This window comes from Aaosphaeria arxii (genome assembly GCF_010015735.1).
Source record: "Aaosphaeria arxii CBS 175.79 unplaced genomic scaffold BU24scaffold_4, whole genome shotgun sequence".
Classification (NCBI taxonomy): Eukaryota; Fungi; Ascomycota; class Dothideomycetes; order Pleosporales; genus Aaosphaeria; species Aaosphaeria arxii.
In genome coordinates this window covers 621,592-634,131 of record NW_022983477.1, presented here as the reverse complement: position 1 = coordinate 634,131, position 12,540 = coordinate 621,592, and the positions used below count along the sequence as shown (strand labels likewise).

General features: G+C 49.0%; 4 protein-coding genes across 4 annotated transcripts; 1 reads left to right on the top strand and 3 right to left on the bottom strand.

The window, feature by feature from the left end:
• Positions 1–183: 183 nt before the first annotated feature.
• BU24DRAFT_480207 (uncharacterized protein) lies at positions 184–1,237 on the bottom strand. The gene is made up of 2 exons (XM_033533114.1): positions 496–1,237; positions 184–439 (listed from the first exon to the last, which is right to left on the bottom strand). The coding sequence occupies exons 1-2, from the start codon at positions 1,216–1,218 to the stop codon at positions 320–322; spliced, it is 843 nt and encodes a 280-aa protein (XP_033383765.1). The 5' UTR covers positions 1,219–1,237; the 3' UTR covers positions 184–319.
• A 3,231-nt stretch (positions 1,238–4,468) lies between these two features.
• Positions 4,469–7,202, top strand: BU24DRAFT_421726 (DUF300-domain-containing protein). Its single transcript, XM_033527793.1, has 5 exons — positions 4,469–5,007; positions 5,064–5,217; positions 5,265–5,565; positions 5,629–5,808; positions 5,872–7,202. The coding sequence occupies exons 1-5, from the start codon at positions 4,914–4,916 to the stop codon at positions 6,856–6,858; spliced, it is 1,716 nt and encodes a 571-aa protein (XP_033383764.1). The 5' UTR covers positions 4,469–4,913; the 3' UTR covers positions 6,859–7,202.
• A 413-nt stretch (positions 7,203–7,615) lies between these two features.
• On the bottom strand, positions 7,616–8,516 carry BU24DRAFT_178146 (uncharacterized protein). Its single transcript, XM_033521584.1, has 2 exons — positions 8,240–8,516; positions 7,616–8,143 (listed from the first exon to the last, which is right to left on the bottom strand). The coding sequence occupies exons 1-2, from the start codon at positions 8,395–8,397 to the stop codon at positions 7,723–7,725; spliced, it is 579 nt and encodes a 192-aa protein (XP_033383763.1). The 5' UTR covers positions 8,398–8,516; the 3' UTR covers positions 7,616–7,722.
• A 1,687-nt stretch (positions 8,517–10,203) lies between these two features.
• On the bottom strand, positions 10,204–12,113 carry BU24DRAFT_177930 (glycoside hydrolase family 43 protein). The gene has a single exon (XM_033521582.1). The coding sequence runs from the start codon at positions 11,793–11,795 to the stop codon at positions 10,218–10,220; it is 1,578 nt and encodes a 525-aa protein (XP_033383762.1). The 5' UTR covers positions 11,796–12,113; the 3' UTR covers positions 10,204–10,217.
• Between the last annotated feature and the right edge of the window lie 427 nt (positions 12,114–12,540).

The following is a 12,540-nucleotide window of genomic DNA, read 5'->3' as shown; positions in this document are numbered from 1 at the left end:
AGCTTGTTTTGAGTGTAGCGACGCTAGCGAAAATAGAGAATGTAAGATATGGGATCATTGATGTCGTAAGGGCTCACCGAGACTCCAGAAATGAACATATGTAAAAAAGAACTCATATATACAACTGCCTCCGAATTAAACCATATATGCACCGCTCATAACAGAGTGTTGTCCAATCGTAGCATTTCTTCAGTCAGGCGCAGCGCCACAGTAATCCGCCATCCTAGTTTGTACACCGGGGGAAATTAAGACGAGAACATTGCATAAGATTGCCGGATCCAAAGCTTCTACATCCGCCTGTATCTACGGAGAAAGCTTATTACCACGTAACCTTAACACCGGCAGCAAGTTGGCGGTTCAGGCGAAGGGAGTACCAGGCAATGTGCATACGGCCTCCCTGGCAAGCTGTAAACTCCTGAGCGCAATCGGAGTAATCCATCTAAAACAACAATCAGTTAAGATCTCAGCACAGGAAGAGTTATTCAAAGTACTCACAAAGTTCTTGACATTTTGCAGTCCCTTCCCAGCACCGCACGTCTCCTTTGCTGGGCAGGTGTTCAAGTTACCAGGAGTGGCAGGGTGGGCGCTCGCAGGTCCATTCTGGGGAGCAGTATCGTTGCAGACGTCTCCAGAGCCCTCGCATCCACCCTGGAAGACGTGAAGAAGACCCAGCCAGTGGCCGATTTCATGGGTAAGGGTAGCACTGGTGGACGAAGTTCCGACTGCAAGAGAGACGAAGCATCCGTCGAAGTCGAGCTTTTGTTGCTCAACGGGGATATGGTCGTTCTGGGGGAGCGAGCATACTCCGCCAGCGGCCTTCTCAACCATGTAGATGTTCAAAGTCTGGTAATCTCCGCGGTGGAGATATCTCATCTTGTTCTCTTTGTCGACATTGATCTCTGATGCCCACTCCTTGTGGATCACAAAGGTAACCTTCCTCAGGTTGATGTTGTATCCCCATTTATTGAACTGTCTGTTGAGGTAGGCGAATTGGTTGTTGATACCTGGGCCATAGTCTACTTTGGGAGCCTCGGAAACGAGGACATGGACGTATGCATAGATCTGGGCTGTTTCCCTTGTATGCAATTGCTTAGCGGCAGTTACTGCCTGGGAGTTGGTGATGTTAACGGGATCATGGTCATAGTCCTCGTTCAAGCAGGTTGAGAAAGCAAGCGCAGCTGGTGCGAAAAGACTAAAGAGAAACGGAGAGAGCTTCATCGTGATGCGATATATCGGCAAGAAATTAAGTACAAAAGCGAGTGACTGATTGTTATGGAGCGGTAGAACAGCACATCAGTTATCATATCGACTATTTATCAACCTATATACACTCATCTGCCAGGAACAGCCTGATGCGACCCTGGCAGACCTCATGGCACGAAGCTAAATGATGGGCTATGGAACGCGCCGATGGGCAATCAGCGATTCATCCATAAGCCCGTATCATTGCTCGTATCATTATAGCACAGCAGTGTAGCTTGGGCAATGGAACCCACAGTGACAACGAGAATTGGACAGCGCTCGTATGGAGATGCCTGTTTGTATACCCATGTAGTAGGTTGTGGGGGTGGAGTGACAAATGGAGAGCGTGGCGAATCATTGTCTGTCGGCAGAGACATACAAGCAACGGGAGAACATCAGGGGATTTCTGAATCTAGCGTAGATGAGGTCTGCCTTACAGGAGTACGGCGCCCTGTCGTTGCTGCCAATCGTATTGACTTTCAATCCCTGTGTAGGATTGAGTGAATGCCTAAAAGAAATATCAGGGTGCTTGTAATTCTCAAAGATCGTTTCGTGAAATCGAACAACGGCCCGAATTGCAGAAAATGGTTGGAGACATAATTCACAATACGAGCATACTCCTTCACGATGTCGATCTACGTTCCTTTTAGGAGAAACGTATATACCAATTTGGCTGGCTTCGGAAGCCCACCTTCATGATGTGCACCAAAATTTCCAATATAAGCAGAGGCCCTAGTCAGTCGTGAGTACAAGTCACTCCCTCAGACGTCTACTTTGGTGAACCCAGTATCGAAAAATCGACTAAACCTGCGGCCGGGCGCCTTCCAGCAGGTGGAAGTGGGGAACAATCATAGAACGTGCCATACAGGATCTTATCAGACGATTGAACTCTGAAATAGAAGGTGTAGAGCTGCGCCTGCAAAATGTAAACATGGGCAAGCTAGCCATTTACTGTGGCGGAGCATATCTTGAAACACAATCTTAGCTTCTTTCTCAAGCCCCGTCATGAATTGTTAGACCCTTCTCTATGCTGTTCGTCCCCTAGATGATATGGATGCTAATATCGAGAAATAGTTACATGGCCAGAAGGGACAAATGACGGAAGCGCACTGCTGCTAAATAATTATTCATCGTTAGCTGATGACTGCTATGACTATCGTATTCGAGTGCAAAACCCAAAAACCACAGTTGATGGATTTAGCTGCAACTCCTCTTTATGTCTTTCCTTGTTTGGATCGTTTCGCTGCGAAATTTGATGCTGCTCCTCATCTCGTTTCAAAGAAGATTAGATGGGGTGTTTGTTTTGAGCTACAGGGATGCCATTTTAATCTGGCGACTTTAGCGCTCAGGCATAACAGACATTGAGCTCCTTTCCCTACGGCCATGCATAAGATGTCTGGATGTAGTTATCAGTGTCTCTTCCATATTGGAACTTATTCAATCCATTGTCTTCGTACTCCAAGTAGCAAACCTAGGTATCTATTGAGCAGCGCTTAAGTGCATATACACCTGCTAATCTGGTGCATCGATCGGTCGTAGATAACAAGACTGGAAGGAGGCACAGTAATTTTTTTCGGTAGAGGCGCGTTACCTTCTATAGATGAAGAAGTGGAGCATTTTGTTGCGTCCTGTACGAATACGATGTGACGATGAGTTTGGATATTAGTGGAGGACGACAAAAAGGGAATAAGGGACTGGAGACGGCAGCTAATTAATTCCCTTCCTGTCGCTAACACTAGAGTGGTAAAGACAAGATCTTGCACGGGCCGAAGTCATCCATGGTTCCGATGCCGCCGAGCCGCATTTCTCCCGTTTGGCATTTCTTTTCTACTTCTTCTCTTCTTCCTTCAATAACTTTTCAACACACCATCAGAACAACAGCCCAGATCATGGCAACGCTATACTATCTACATCTATATTGATTTCAATGAGTCTGTCAATCATGATTGCTTACCCTCACTATCTCTAGATACATCGTGTCTACCTTACCATGCAGCACATGTAAGTTGATGAAAATTTCGTACTTTCTTTAATCCTTCTTCATGATGAAAACTTTTCCACATTCGCAGTTTCCACGCTAGCTGTCGCCGTAATCCCTACATAGACATGTCGATGAGCGTTCAACCTTCCTTGGATGTCTGATTTAGCATTCATAAAGCCTTCTTAGTACTCGTTCACATCGCGAAAACCGTACACTGACATATCGAAGTTTGTGAAAACCGCGCGCTTGTAAACGCCGATGTCATAGTATCATTCGCATCAACCGTCGCCATCGTTATACCGTAGCATTCTTCCTTAGGTAGACCATTCAACTATAGCAGCAAGAAAATGCAACCGCAATATTGTACTATACCACGCACCATAAAATGAATCTTGTTATCCCTGCCCATATATGTCAAGCGCACTGTAATGCCTTCACAAGATCAGCCGATCTGACTTCACGCCGAACTGACTACACACTATTCATCTGCATGCATACCGAACAACATCCTAAGGAACCAGTACATTAGACTCAAGTTTACACCAGCAAGTCTGAGTGTTTACGACCTTTAAGCTTGACCATGCAGTTATCAAGATAATGCAGACACCTAGCAACACAAGCCTCCTACAAGCTAGTTGAATCTACTTCTACTTCTTCTTTTTAAACTTCTTGATAACACTTTAAAGTAGACTGTATCCGCTTCACTGTGCTTTTATTAATAATTATACTATGTTTATATACTACATATTTTAGCAGCTACGCCAGCTATGTACAAAACTTCCTTGTAACCCTTACCATATTTTATACTAACGTAGAGACAATTAGATCGTCAGAGTGTTAAAGCACCCTGTAATAAGTTTAAGTACACAGTATGACAGTTTATAACTGACATTCGTGATAATTTCTACAACCTATGATTAACAATCCCAAGACAGCGCTGCAATTCTTTAAGAAGCCCTCAAGTACCGAATAATTTGCTAGGGGTGTGGGATTGTTTACACTAACCTAGTACTCCGTACTCGCATGCAAACATCAATCAATAAGCAGCTCTTTAGCAGCTGAATATATTGGAGGTTTGGTGATGTTCTGGTATGTTGGCACCGCCACGAGTTGTGGCAATTCAGCCGGCTATTAATAAATCTCTCCGCATCCAAGCCAACGCCGACCCTCAAGGGCTTGGGAAAGCTTGATGACGTGCCCTGCAGATAGACGAGCTGATACTCCGCATTCTTACAAAGTCCACAGGTGATCCCTAGCAGACCTGACCCATCAAAGCCAGGAAGTTGCATGCGAAGAAAGTGATGGTCGAACCTTTGATGGAGGACCTACCATTCCTTGTTTCAAATGACGATTTCTGGCAGTGGAACGCGTCGGGACAGGGATGAGACGCTTTGGTCTCCCGCCACACGTCGTCACCCCTCAGACCCTGCACTTGATGGAATTCCCATCTCAACATACAACCCACGCCACACCGTCGGCAGCGAAGCCTTCAAATACACGCCGCGCAGCTCATCGCCTTATCGAGGCACAGTCTAGGATTCTGGGAGTCTCAGATGTCAACGCTGCGAGCTCCAGATAGAGTACACCATCGTGTGCGATCACGCCGTGTCGCGCTCCATTAATCTGGGCTACGACAATCACAATCCACCTTCTTCCTCCCGATTTTCCCAGATCTCGCGATACCTTCACGATGGACACTAGCTATGCCTGGAGTCTGAATCCTTTGAGGCCTCGCGCTTTGCCAGAGCGGGAATGCCAGAGTGCCGAACAAGAGAAGGAGCACGGTGCGTGATCTACCAGACCGTGCTGGTTCAACTTTCAAATATTGACAATCTCCTAGTGAGCCATGAGCCCTTATTCGAAGGACACAATATTACATTCCACCAGTTCGGCTTGATATTATCTGCGGTTTTCGGATCTATTGCGGTCATTGTAGCGTTCTTTCTCATCTGGCGACATGCCTCGCATTACCAGAAACCGAATGAGCAGAGATAGTAAGGATGTCGACTATCGTAGAAGGACAAAGAGCTAACCAGTGCAGCATCATTCGAATTCTGCTTATGATACCCATCTACGCCGTCGTATCTTTCCTCTCCTACCTCAACTACAAACACGCCATCTACTATGAGATTATCCGAGACTGTTATGAAGCATTCGCCATTTCTAGCTTCTTCACGCTGATGTGCAACTACATCGCACCGACCCTCCACGAACAAAAACAATACTTCAGGACGATCGAGCCGAAGAACTGGGTGTGGCCATTGAATTGGGTGCAGAAATGTTCAGGCGGCCAGGACAAGGGATTCATGCGTAAACCACGCAGTGGCTTGACGTGGTTCAATGTACGTTGTCGCAAGTTCCTTTGCAGACGCATGTATGGTTTTACTGATGATAATTTTGTGCAGATTGTATGGATCAGCATTTTCCAATACTGCTTTATCCGACCGTTCTTCACGGTCGTCGCGGTTATAACCCAGGCATTCGAGCTCTACTGCCAGAGTTCGAAGGACCCTCGATATGCATATATCTGGGTGGCAGCCTTCGATGCGATATCTGTTACGATCGCCATGTACTGCTTGATTCAGGTATGTGTGCACGGTTCGGGATGTTGAGACAAGAACGAGGCCCATACTGATTCCAACGAACAGTTCTACATCCAGCTGAAGACGGACCTGGCGCCGCATCGTCCATTCCTCAAGGTCCTTTGCATCAAGCTCGTCATCTTCTTCTGTTTCTGGCAGAGCTGGATCATCTCATTGTTGACGACGTCAAGTGGACCTCTGAAGCCGACGAAGCAAGTCGCCGGGCCGGACTGGCGAATCGGCCTCCCATCGATGCTGGTGTGCTTCGAGATGTCGATATTCGCAGTCCTCCACCTCTTCGCGTTCCCATGGAAGCCGTACGATCTGGGGAAGCAAGGATTCGCATCTGATGGATTCTCTAGCGAGGGCGGCGGAGGAGGCGGCGCCAAGGTCAAATACGCCCACGGACCACTTCGCGCCATCGCCTCCGCATTCAACCCCTGGGACATCATCAAGGGCTTCGGCCGCGGACTGCGCTGGTTATTCGTCGGCGTGCGCCATCGCCAGAAGGACATCTCGTACCAGACCAAACTCAACAGCAACGAAGGCGGTGGAACTGGATATCCCCAGGGCCCGACATTCGCCGGCAACGGGGAAGAAGCCACCGAGCTTTCAAGGCCAACTAGAAATCCTGCTGCTACTTCTAACAGCACTACAACTACGGCCGGAAAGCATGGTGGCCGCCGCACTGGCTACGACGATTCAGACGACACCGCAGGCCTGCTGAGCAACTCCCAGCCCAGCCCCTACGGATACCAGGAATCCCACAGCGCGCTCAACGTGTACTCGCGCCCCGGCGACCCGGACAGCCTGCCGTCTGCGCCAACGCCAGGTCAGGAATACGGACCACCAAGTCCGGCCTTCAAAGACTACGACGTTGGGTATCACGGCGCTGCCGGAGGTCATGCAGATGCAGATGCAGATGCACGTCTCGGTCCTCCGCAGTATCGTCCTGTTGAGGCTCACAGCCCGGGCTGGGACATGTTTGCAGGAGCGACGAGGCCAGGCAATAGTAGACCGTATGATAACAACGACGATCTGCGGAAAATTTAAAGTATCAAGTACGAAGAACTAGCATAGGTATCTCAAAAGGATTGGAGATGCCTGACTGACTGATTGATTGACGTATGAGGACATACATCATCACATATCATATTCACCCATATCACAGGCGTTTTTGGAAACGAATATTCCCTTTGCCTAAACCAAGTCGGAGTTTAGTCGAGTTTAGTCTGTATGATACGTGTACACACGAGATGGCATTGAAGAGCAGGGCATGATGTATAGGTGCAGGTATAATCGGTGGACGTTTTTCATGGTATACCCTCCCTGAACACACATCTTCAAGGAACACATATTCACAAGTCTTAAAGAAAATGGAAAAGAAGATTTCGAACAAGTCATTGATGTGTTTAAGAAACATTGCTCTGCTGGCTAATGCTAGTAATGATAACAGTGGTAATGGTGGTGACACTCGCGCTCCTCATGGGAGTCGCCCTGCCCCCCATCCCGACTGATGATGATGATGATGGTACGATACAGAAACTCCAAGAACGACCGAGTAGTGGTTCTGGTATGATGATATCCCTGACCCGGACTCCGATTCCTGGTTCCCAGTCCCCCCAAAAAAAAAACACCCATGACAAAAGAAATGAAGATGGGAAAAAACTCCTCCCGAGGCCGTTGGCCTGGGTATGGTCATGATATGCTATGCCGGGTGGATACATGCATGTGGGGAGTGGACTTTTTTTCCGTCCACTTCTTCCCACTGCTGTTCCAACCCGTAGGATCAGATGGTCGAAGCTCGAAACCGAGCTCGACTCTGTCCCCGTCGAAACCCCTTTCGACCTTCCGACCTCCTCCCCAGGCCGGGTAGCTCGCTTTCGTAAAGAAACTCCTCCACAGGACTGGACTTGCTCACTGCACCTCATAAACCTGCATCGCCCTCTCCACATCCCTCAGGCTCTCCCTCCCCCCATACGCCTCCTGCAACCTCCTATTCCGCTCACTCGCATCCGGCACCACGCTCGCAGTGCCATTCTCAATCTGCCTGAACGCGGCCTCGATGTCCTCGAGCGTCGACCGCGAACCGTACGCGTCCATGAGGAGCCTGTTCTTCTCGGTCTGGGTTAGTTCGCGAGGTTGCTGCCGCTGCCGGCGGGAGGAGTGGTTGTGCTCTTCCAGGGCGTTGGCGATGGCGAAGCCTATTTTGCGATTAGCCGAGTCCAGGGTTGGGCTCGGTGAGAGGGTGGAGGTGAGGCTGGTGCTGGTGCTGTTGAAGAGGTTCGCGGGGAGGTAGATCATACCAGCGGCTATGAGGGCCATAGTCGGGAGGTACCTTGGGGCGGTGTTAGTATATATATGTATGTACATATATGTGGTGATGAGGGTGAGGATGGGGAGAGGGAGGTTAGGTAGAAGGGGGATAGCTTACCATCGTCCTACTTTACCAAGTTTAGGTACGGAGGAGGAGCTGGCACCGAGGTTTGTGGAAGGGATGGTGGAGAGTGGTGATGAGATGGTAGCTCGGGCACGTGTTGTCGATGCGAATGCTCGACGCCACAACAGTTGAGGAGAGAATCGGGCAGGCATGGTGAATGGAGTAAGAGGTAGAATGGTCGAATAGTAGTCGATGGAAAGGAAATCGAAGTATTGGTATAGTTGGATTGATGTGTGTATGGTTGTCTTAAGTAGAAGTTGGTTGTTTGTAGTGTGGGTGGGTCCGGCAGTAGATGTAAGATGTGTTGATGTATGTGCGGAGTTTGTGGAGTATGTGTGAATGTACCTCGTATGAAGAGAGGTGTGTGAGGTGTGAGGTGTGTGGCTTAATCTACTGGTAAATGATTACCGCGGATGAGGAAGGTATTATTGAGTTGGATTGGATTGGATAGGTAGTAGTGATGTACAGTGAATGTGTTGGATGTAGTACAAAGTGGTAGTAGTGGTTTGTGGTTGTAGTAGATGTAGACGGGGGTGTGGGAGGGAAGGAGATATTATAGTACAGTATACACATAACTAGTTAAGTTATAGACATCACATTACATCAGGTAAGTAAGCTTGGGATATTACTATGCAGGTAATGGGGGAGGTGGACTGGTGGAGTGAAAGTGGCATGGCTTGTGATGGGGAGATGCGGAGGTGGCTACTTTGCCTGCATACACCAAACGTACAACCACCAAATACCACCAATAATCCACCCATTCTCTTCAATCTCCGGACCAATCTACTGTGTACATGCATACTCCATAACTACTATACCTCTGTACACTGTACAACCTGAATACGTACGACGCAGTCACACCACCAATCATCATCATGCATCTGCTGCCAATCTCCTTGCACAGCCCATCCCCAATCCTCATTCTAGGGAATCCATCCTATCCCATCCCAGGCCCGACGCCTTTTCCGCGTCTTGTCTTGTCGTGTCTCAGACCCGATCCAAGCCGCTTTGCCTTGAAAAAGTTGCACGCGACGGCCGTTTGGGGGCGCCGTGACGTACGAGAAGGGAATGGAGAGGATCGGATTAATTCCATACTAAGCACCAGCATCTGGTTACTGTGTATAATAATTACTTGGTGCCCTACTACTACACTACTACTCCTACTGCTACTGCTACTCCTATTGTTGCTGCACTGACATTGACACTGATACTTTACTTCTCGGCCGCGCATCAACTTCGGCAACTCTGTCTCTCCTACACTCTCTCACAAGGAAATGAATAGGCTACGGAGCTGTGGAATATTGCGAAACAGAGCAACAAGAACATCATCAAAGCACGGCAATCTTCTTCGGCAAAACCTTCATCCCTTGAACACGGGTTTGGAATGGAATTTTTGTGGGAAAGCGTCATCTGATGAGGGTCTCTTCGACTCGACAGGTGAGCGTGGTGTGATGCTGATGTCGTTCGGTACTGGATAAACCGGACTACCGTAACCTCTTTCTTGCCGAGGCCCTCCGCCCCGTTGCACAACCACATGCCATCTCACCACTCGTATCCCCAAGTAACCTTACGAGTTTGTACGATCACGAGGAATTGTGCCCAGCACTCCACTCGATCTATCCTTCTAGGATCCTTGATTGGACATCGAATTCAATGGATTCTCAGGGTCCACGATGTAAACAGGAATCGCACATCTCTTGATTCTATACGTCATTGTCGAAATGTACAATTGAGTCTGAACCAACATTGTTCTCCGATGTCTCTATGCCCGTCTGCAGCCGCCCTCTACCAGTCTTCCATGTCCGGCCAATTCGACAGGAGAAAAGTTTGGTTGACGTATGATACAATGCGGGGAGACGTTTACCATCAATCGGAGGTGAAACAACACAGCGGACATACATACTCCAAACACGAAAGGCCCATGCTCACGTTTCGCACCACCTAAGTATCTCGCATGCACTTACTCTGGTCTCTACGCAGACGTAAAAGATAAAACCTTGATCGACCCGCCCAAGGCCTTGGTAGCATAATTGAAGATACCGTGTCGATAACCCAGGAAGAACGCCCATCCAGTATACAGCTTGTACGTGCCACCGAGCTGGACAAACTTCTTCCCATCCGTGCTGTAGAAGAACTTGGCGTCGTTGGTGCCGTTCGGCCTGGCGTCGAGCTCCGTCCGCAGCCAGATCTTCTTCGATCCCTTCGGTACCTCCGCAGTACCAACGATCTGGCCATTGTCGATCGTAGGCCCTCCGTACTCGTCCATGGTCATATTGAACTTTGCGTTGAGCGTGAATTTGTCTCCATCTCGGTGGATGCCAATGTAGGAGCTACGATCGCGGAAAGCGGCCAAACCTGCCCGGTCCCCATCGGCCATTTTGGAGAAGTCAAGCTCCACTGTCCCGCTTGGATACTCGCCATGGATTCTATGGGTGAGAGTGTTGCGAACGCGGTAAAAATCGTCTGTGACGGTTGCAGTGGACAGCGTCAGGCCATTCTTCAGAGCGACCTTGCTGTTATCCGGATTGTGATTCCATTCAAAGGTTGGAGGAAGAGCATTTCCGTCGAACTTGTAGGTAGTCGTCCAATTCGTCAACGGACGAGCTGGTAGCGGCATCGGGTACGACTCTCCCCAACCGCCATTCGTGCCATTGACTAGGTATGGGAAGCCATCACTACCCCATTTGATAGGTGCCAGCACGGGCAATCTGCCCGACGGATATGCCCACGTAAACGACATGTAGTACCAATCACCTCTGGCCGTCTGGACTATGCTACCTTGATGCGGCGAGCTGCCGCCTTCGAGCGGTGTCTTGATGTTTTTGACCAGCATCTTGGCCTCGTACGGTCCCCACGGACTCTTCGACTTCCATATGTACGTCGTGCTCCCAGGCTCGTCGTTCAGGATGTAGTAGGTGCCATTGATCTTGTAGAAACGGTTTCCCTCGATCCACTCAGCACCAACTTGTGTCGCGTTCAGCACATTGACGCTCTTAACCTGGCTTAATCCATCCTTCGCGAGCTGCGCGACACTAACCTGTGGGTTGCCGTAGACGACATACATCGTGTCGTCGTCGTCGATCAGTAACCCATTGTCATAATAACAGATTCCCCCACCAATGAGTGCGCTCTTCGTCCACGGACCTTCGACAGAAGGCGCGGTGAACACCCACGAATTGTAGAAATTCGTGCATCCAATCCAATACCAAGTCTTGTTGCTCTTGCGATATCGCAATGTAGACGCCCAGGTACCGCCCCGGTATGCTGTCTCATTCGTCGTCAGGTCGTACCTATCGCCAAAGTCCAGTTTTGGTATGGAATGCCCGATGACCTGCCAATTGACCAAGTCAAAGGACTTCAGGATGGGCGCGCCGGGGCTGTAGTGGAAGTTGGACGCGGAGAAATAGAAGGCATCGTCCGGTCCGACGAATATATCGTTGTCGGGGAAATCCTCGTAGATGACGGGGTTTCGAAATGTCGATTGGCCTGCGACTTGGGGTAGAAATGAAGTCGCCGCCGCGAAGAGCAGGCTCACAATTGATTTACGCATCGTCACTGTCGCACTCTATCTATCATCGAAATTCCAGGAGGAACGTAGTTACAATATAAATACTCCCCAGCAATCTAAACATCTTCACGAGCCCCATTGCACAAGTCCGCACACATACAGACAAAAATGTCAACCCCAGACAATTCTTCCCCTTTCCAGGCGAACCGGGACAAATCAAGCCCATCCCCACTTTATCTACCTATATGAACCCCAGAAAATCCCAATTCCACCATTCACACCCCCCCAAATACCTCGCAAAAATGCCTAAACAACGGCTACTTCCCAGAACCTTAATTCTTATATTAACCCACTACCCTACTCGTACCTACATATACAATTCACAAACTACTCTCTCCGTACTAGCGCAACGGCTCTGCTAACTCTCTTCAGCGTAGAAATCCGAGTGCGAGTTAGATTGTGGGGTATATTATAGGTGTTGACTATAACAAGTGAACGATAAAACGGTTATTACAGTCGGGGGTTTGTGGGGGATGGGGAAATGTAGCCGGGTGACGTGCAGTAGACGTTGGGTTGTGTGTGCAGATCGTAGTCCATAACTAACGACGACCATGCACGACCGGGAGAATTGATCGATCTCGACTATCTACGAATCGCATTGTCAATGTCGTCGAACAATCAAGAAAACATATCATTGAAGATTGTTTCCGGGATGTTTCCGCTCGCATACGGAAATGTGTCGCGTGTGACAGGTGCAGGTTTCCAGGTTCTACAGCGCATGTGGTCG

What these genes read in the sequence shown, in the direction of transcription:
- BU24DRAFT_480207 (XM_033533114.1), bottom strand. Translation starts at nt 1,218, where the DNA reads ATGAAGCTCTCTCCGTTTCTCTTTAGTCTTTTCGCACCAGCTGCGCTT. An exon ending in TGCAAAATGTCAAGAACTTT is followed by an intron (nt 440 to 495) that starts GTGAGTACTTTG and finishes TTGTTGTTTTAG; the next exon opens with ATGGATTACTCCGATTGCGC.
- BU24DRAFT_421726 (XM_033527793.1), top strand. Translation starts at nt 4,914, where the DNA reads ATGGACACTAGCTATGCCTGGAGTCTGAATCCTTTGAGGCCTCGCGCT. An exon ending in AAACCGAATGAGCAGAGATA is followed by an intron (nt 5,218 to 5,264) that starts GTAAGGATGTCG and finishes TAACCAGTGCAG; the next exon opens with CATCATTCGAATTCTGCTTA. An exon ending in GTGGCTTGACGTGGTTCAAT is followed by an intron (nt 5,566 to 5,628) that starts GTACGTTGTCGC and finishes AATTTTGTGCAG; the next exon opens with ATTGTATGGATCAGCATTTT.
- BU24DRAFT_178146 (XM_033521584.1), bottom strand. Translation starts at nt 8,397, where the DNA reads ATGCCTGCCCGATTCTCTCCTCAACTGTTGTGGCGTCGAGCATTCGCA. An exon ending in CTTGGTAAAGTAGGACGATG is followed by an intron (nt 8,144 to 8,239) that starts GTAAGCTATCCC and finishes CACCGCCCCAAG; the next exon opens with GTACCTCCCGACTATGGCCC.
- BU24DRAFT_177930 (XM_033521582.1), bottom strand. Translation starts at nt 11,795, where the DNA reads ATGCGTAAATCAATTGTGAGCCTGCTCTTCGCGGCGGCGACTTCATTT.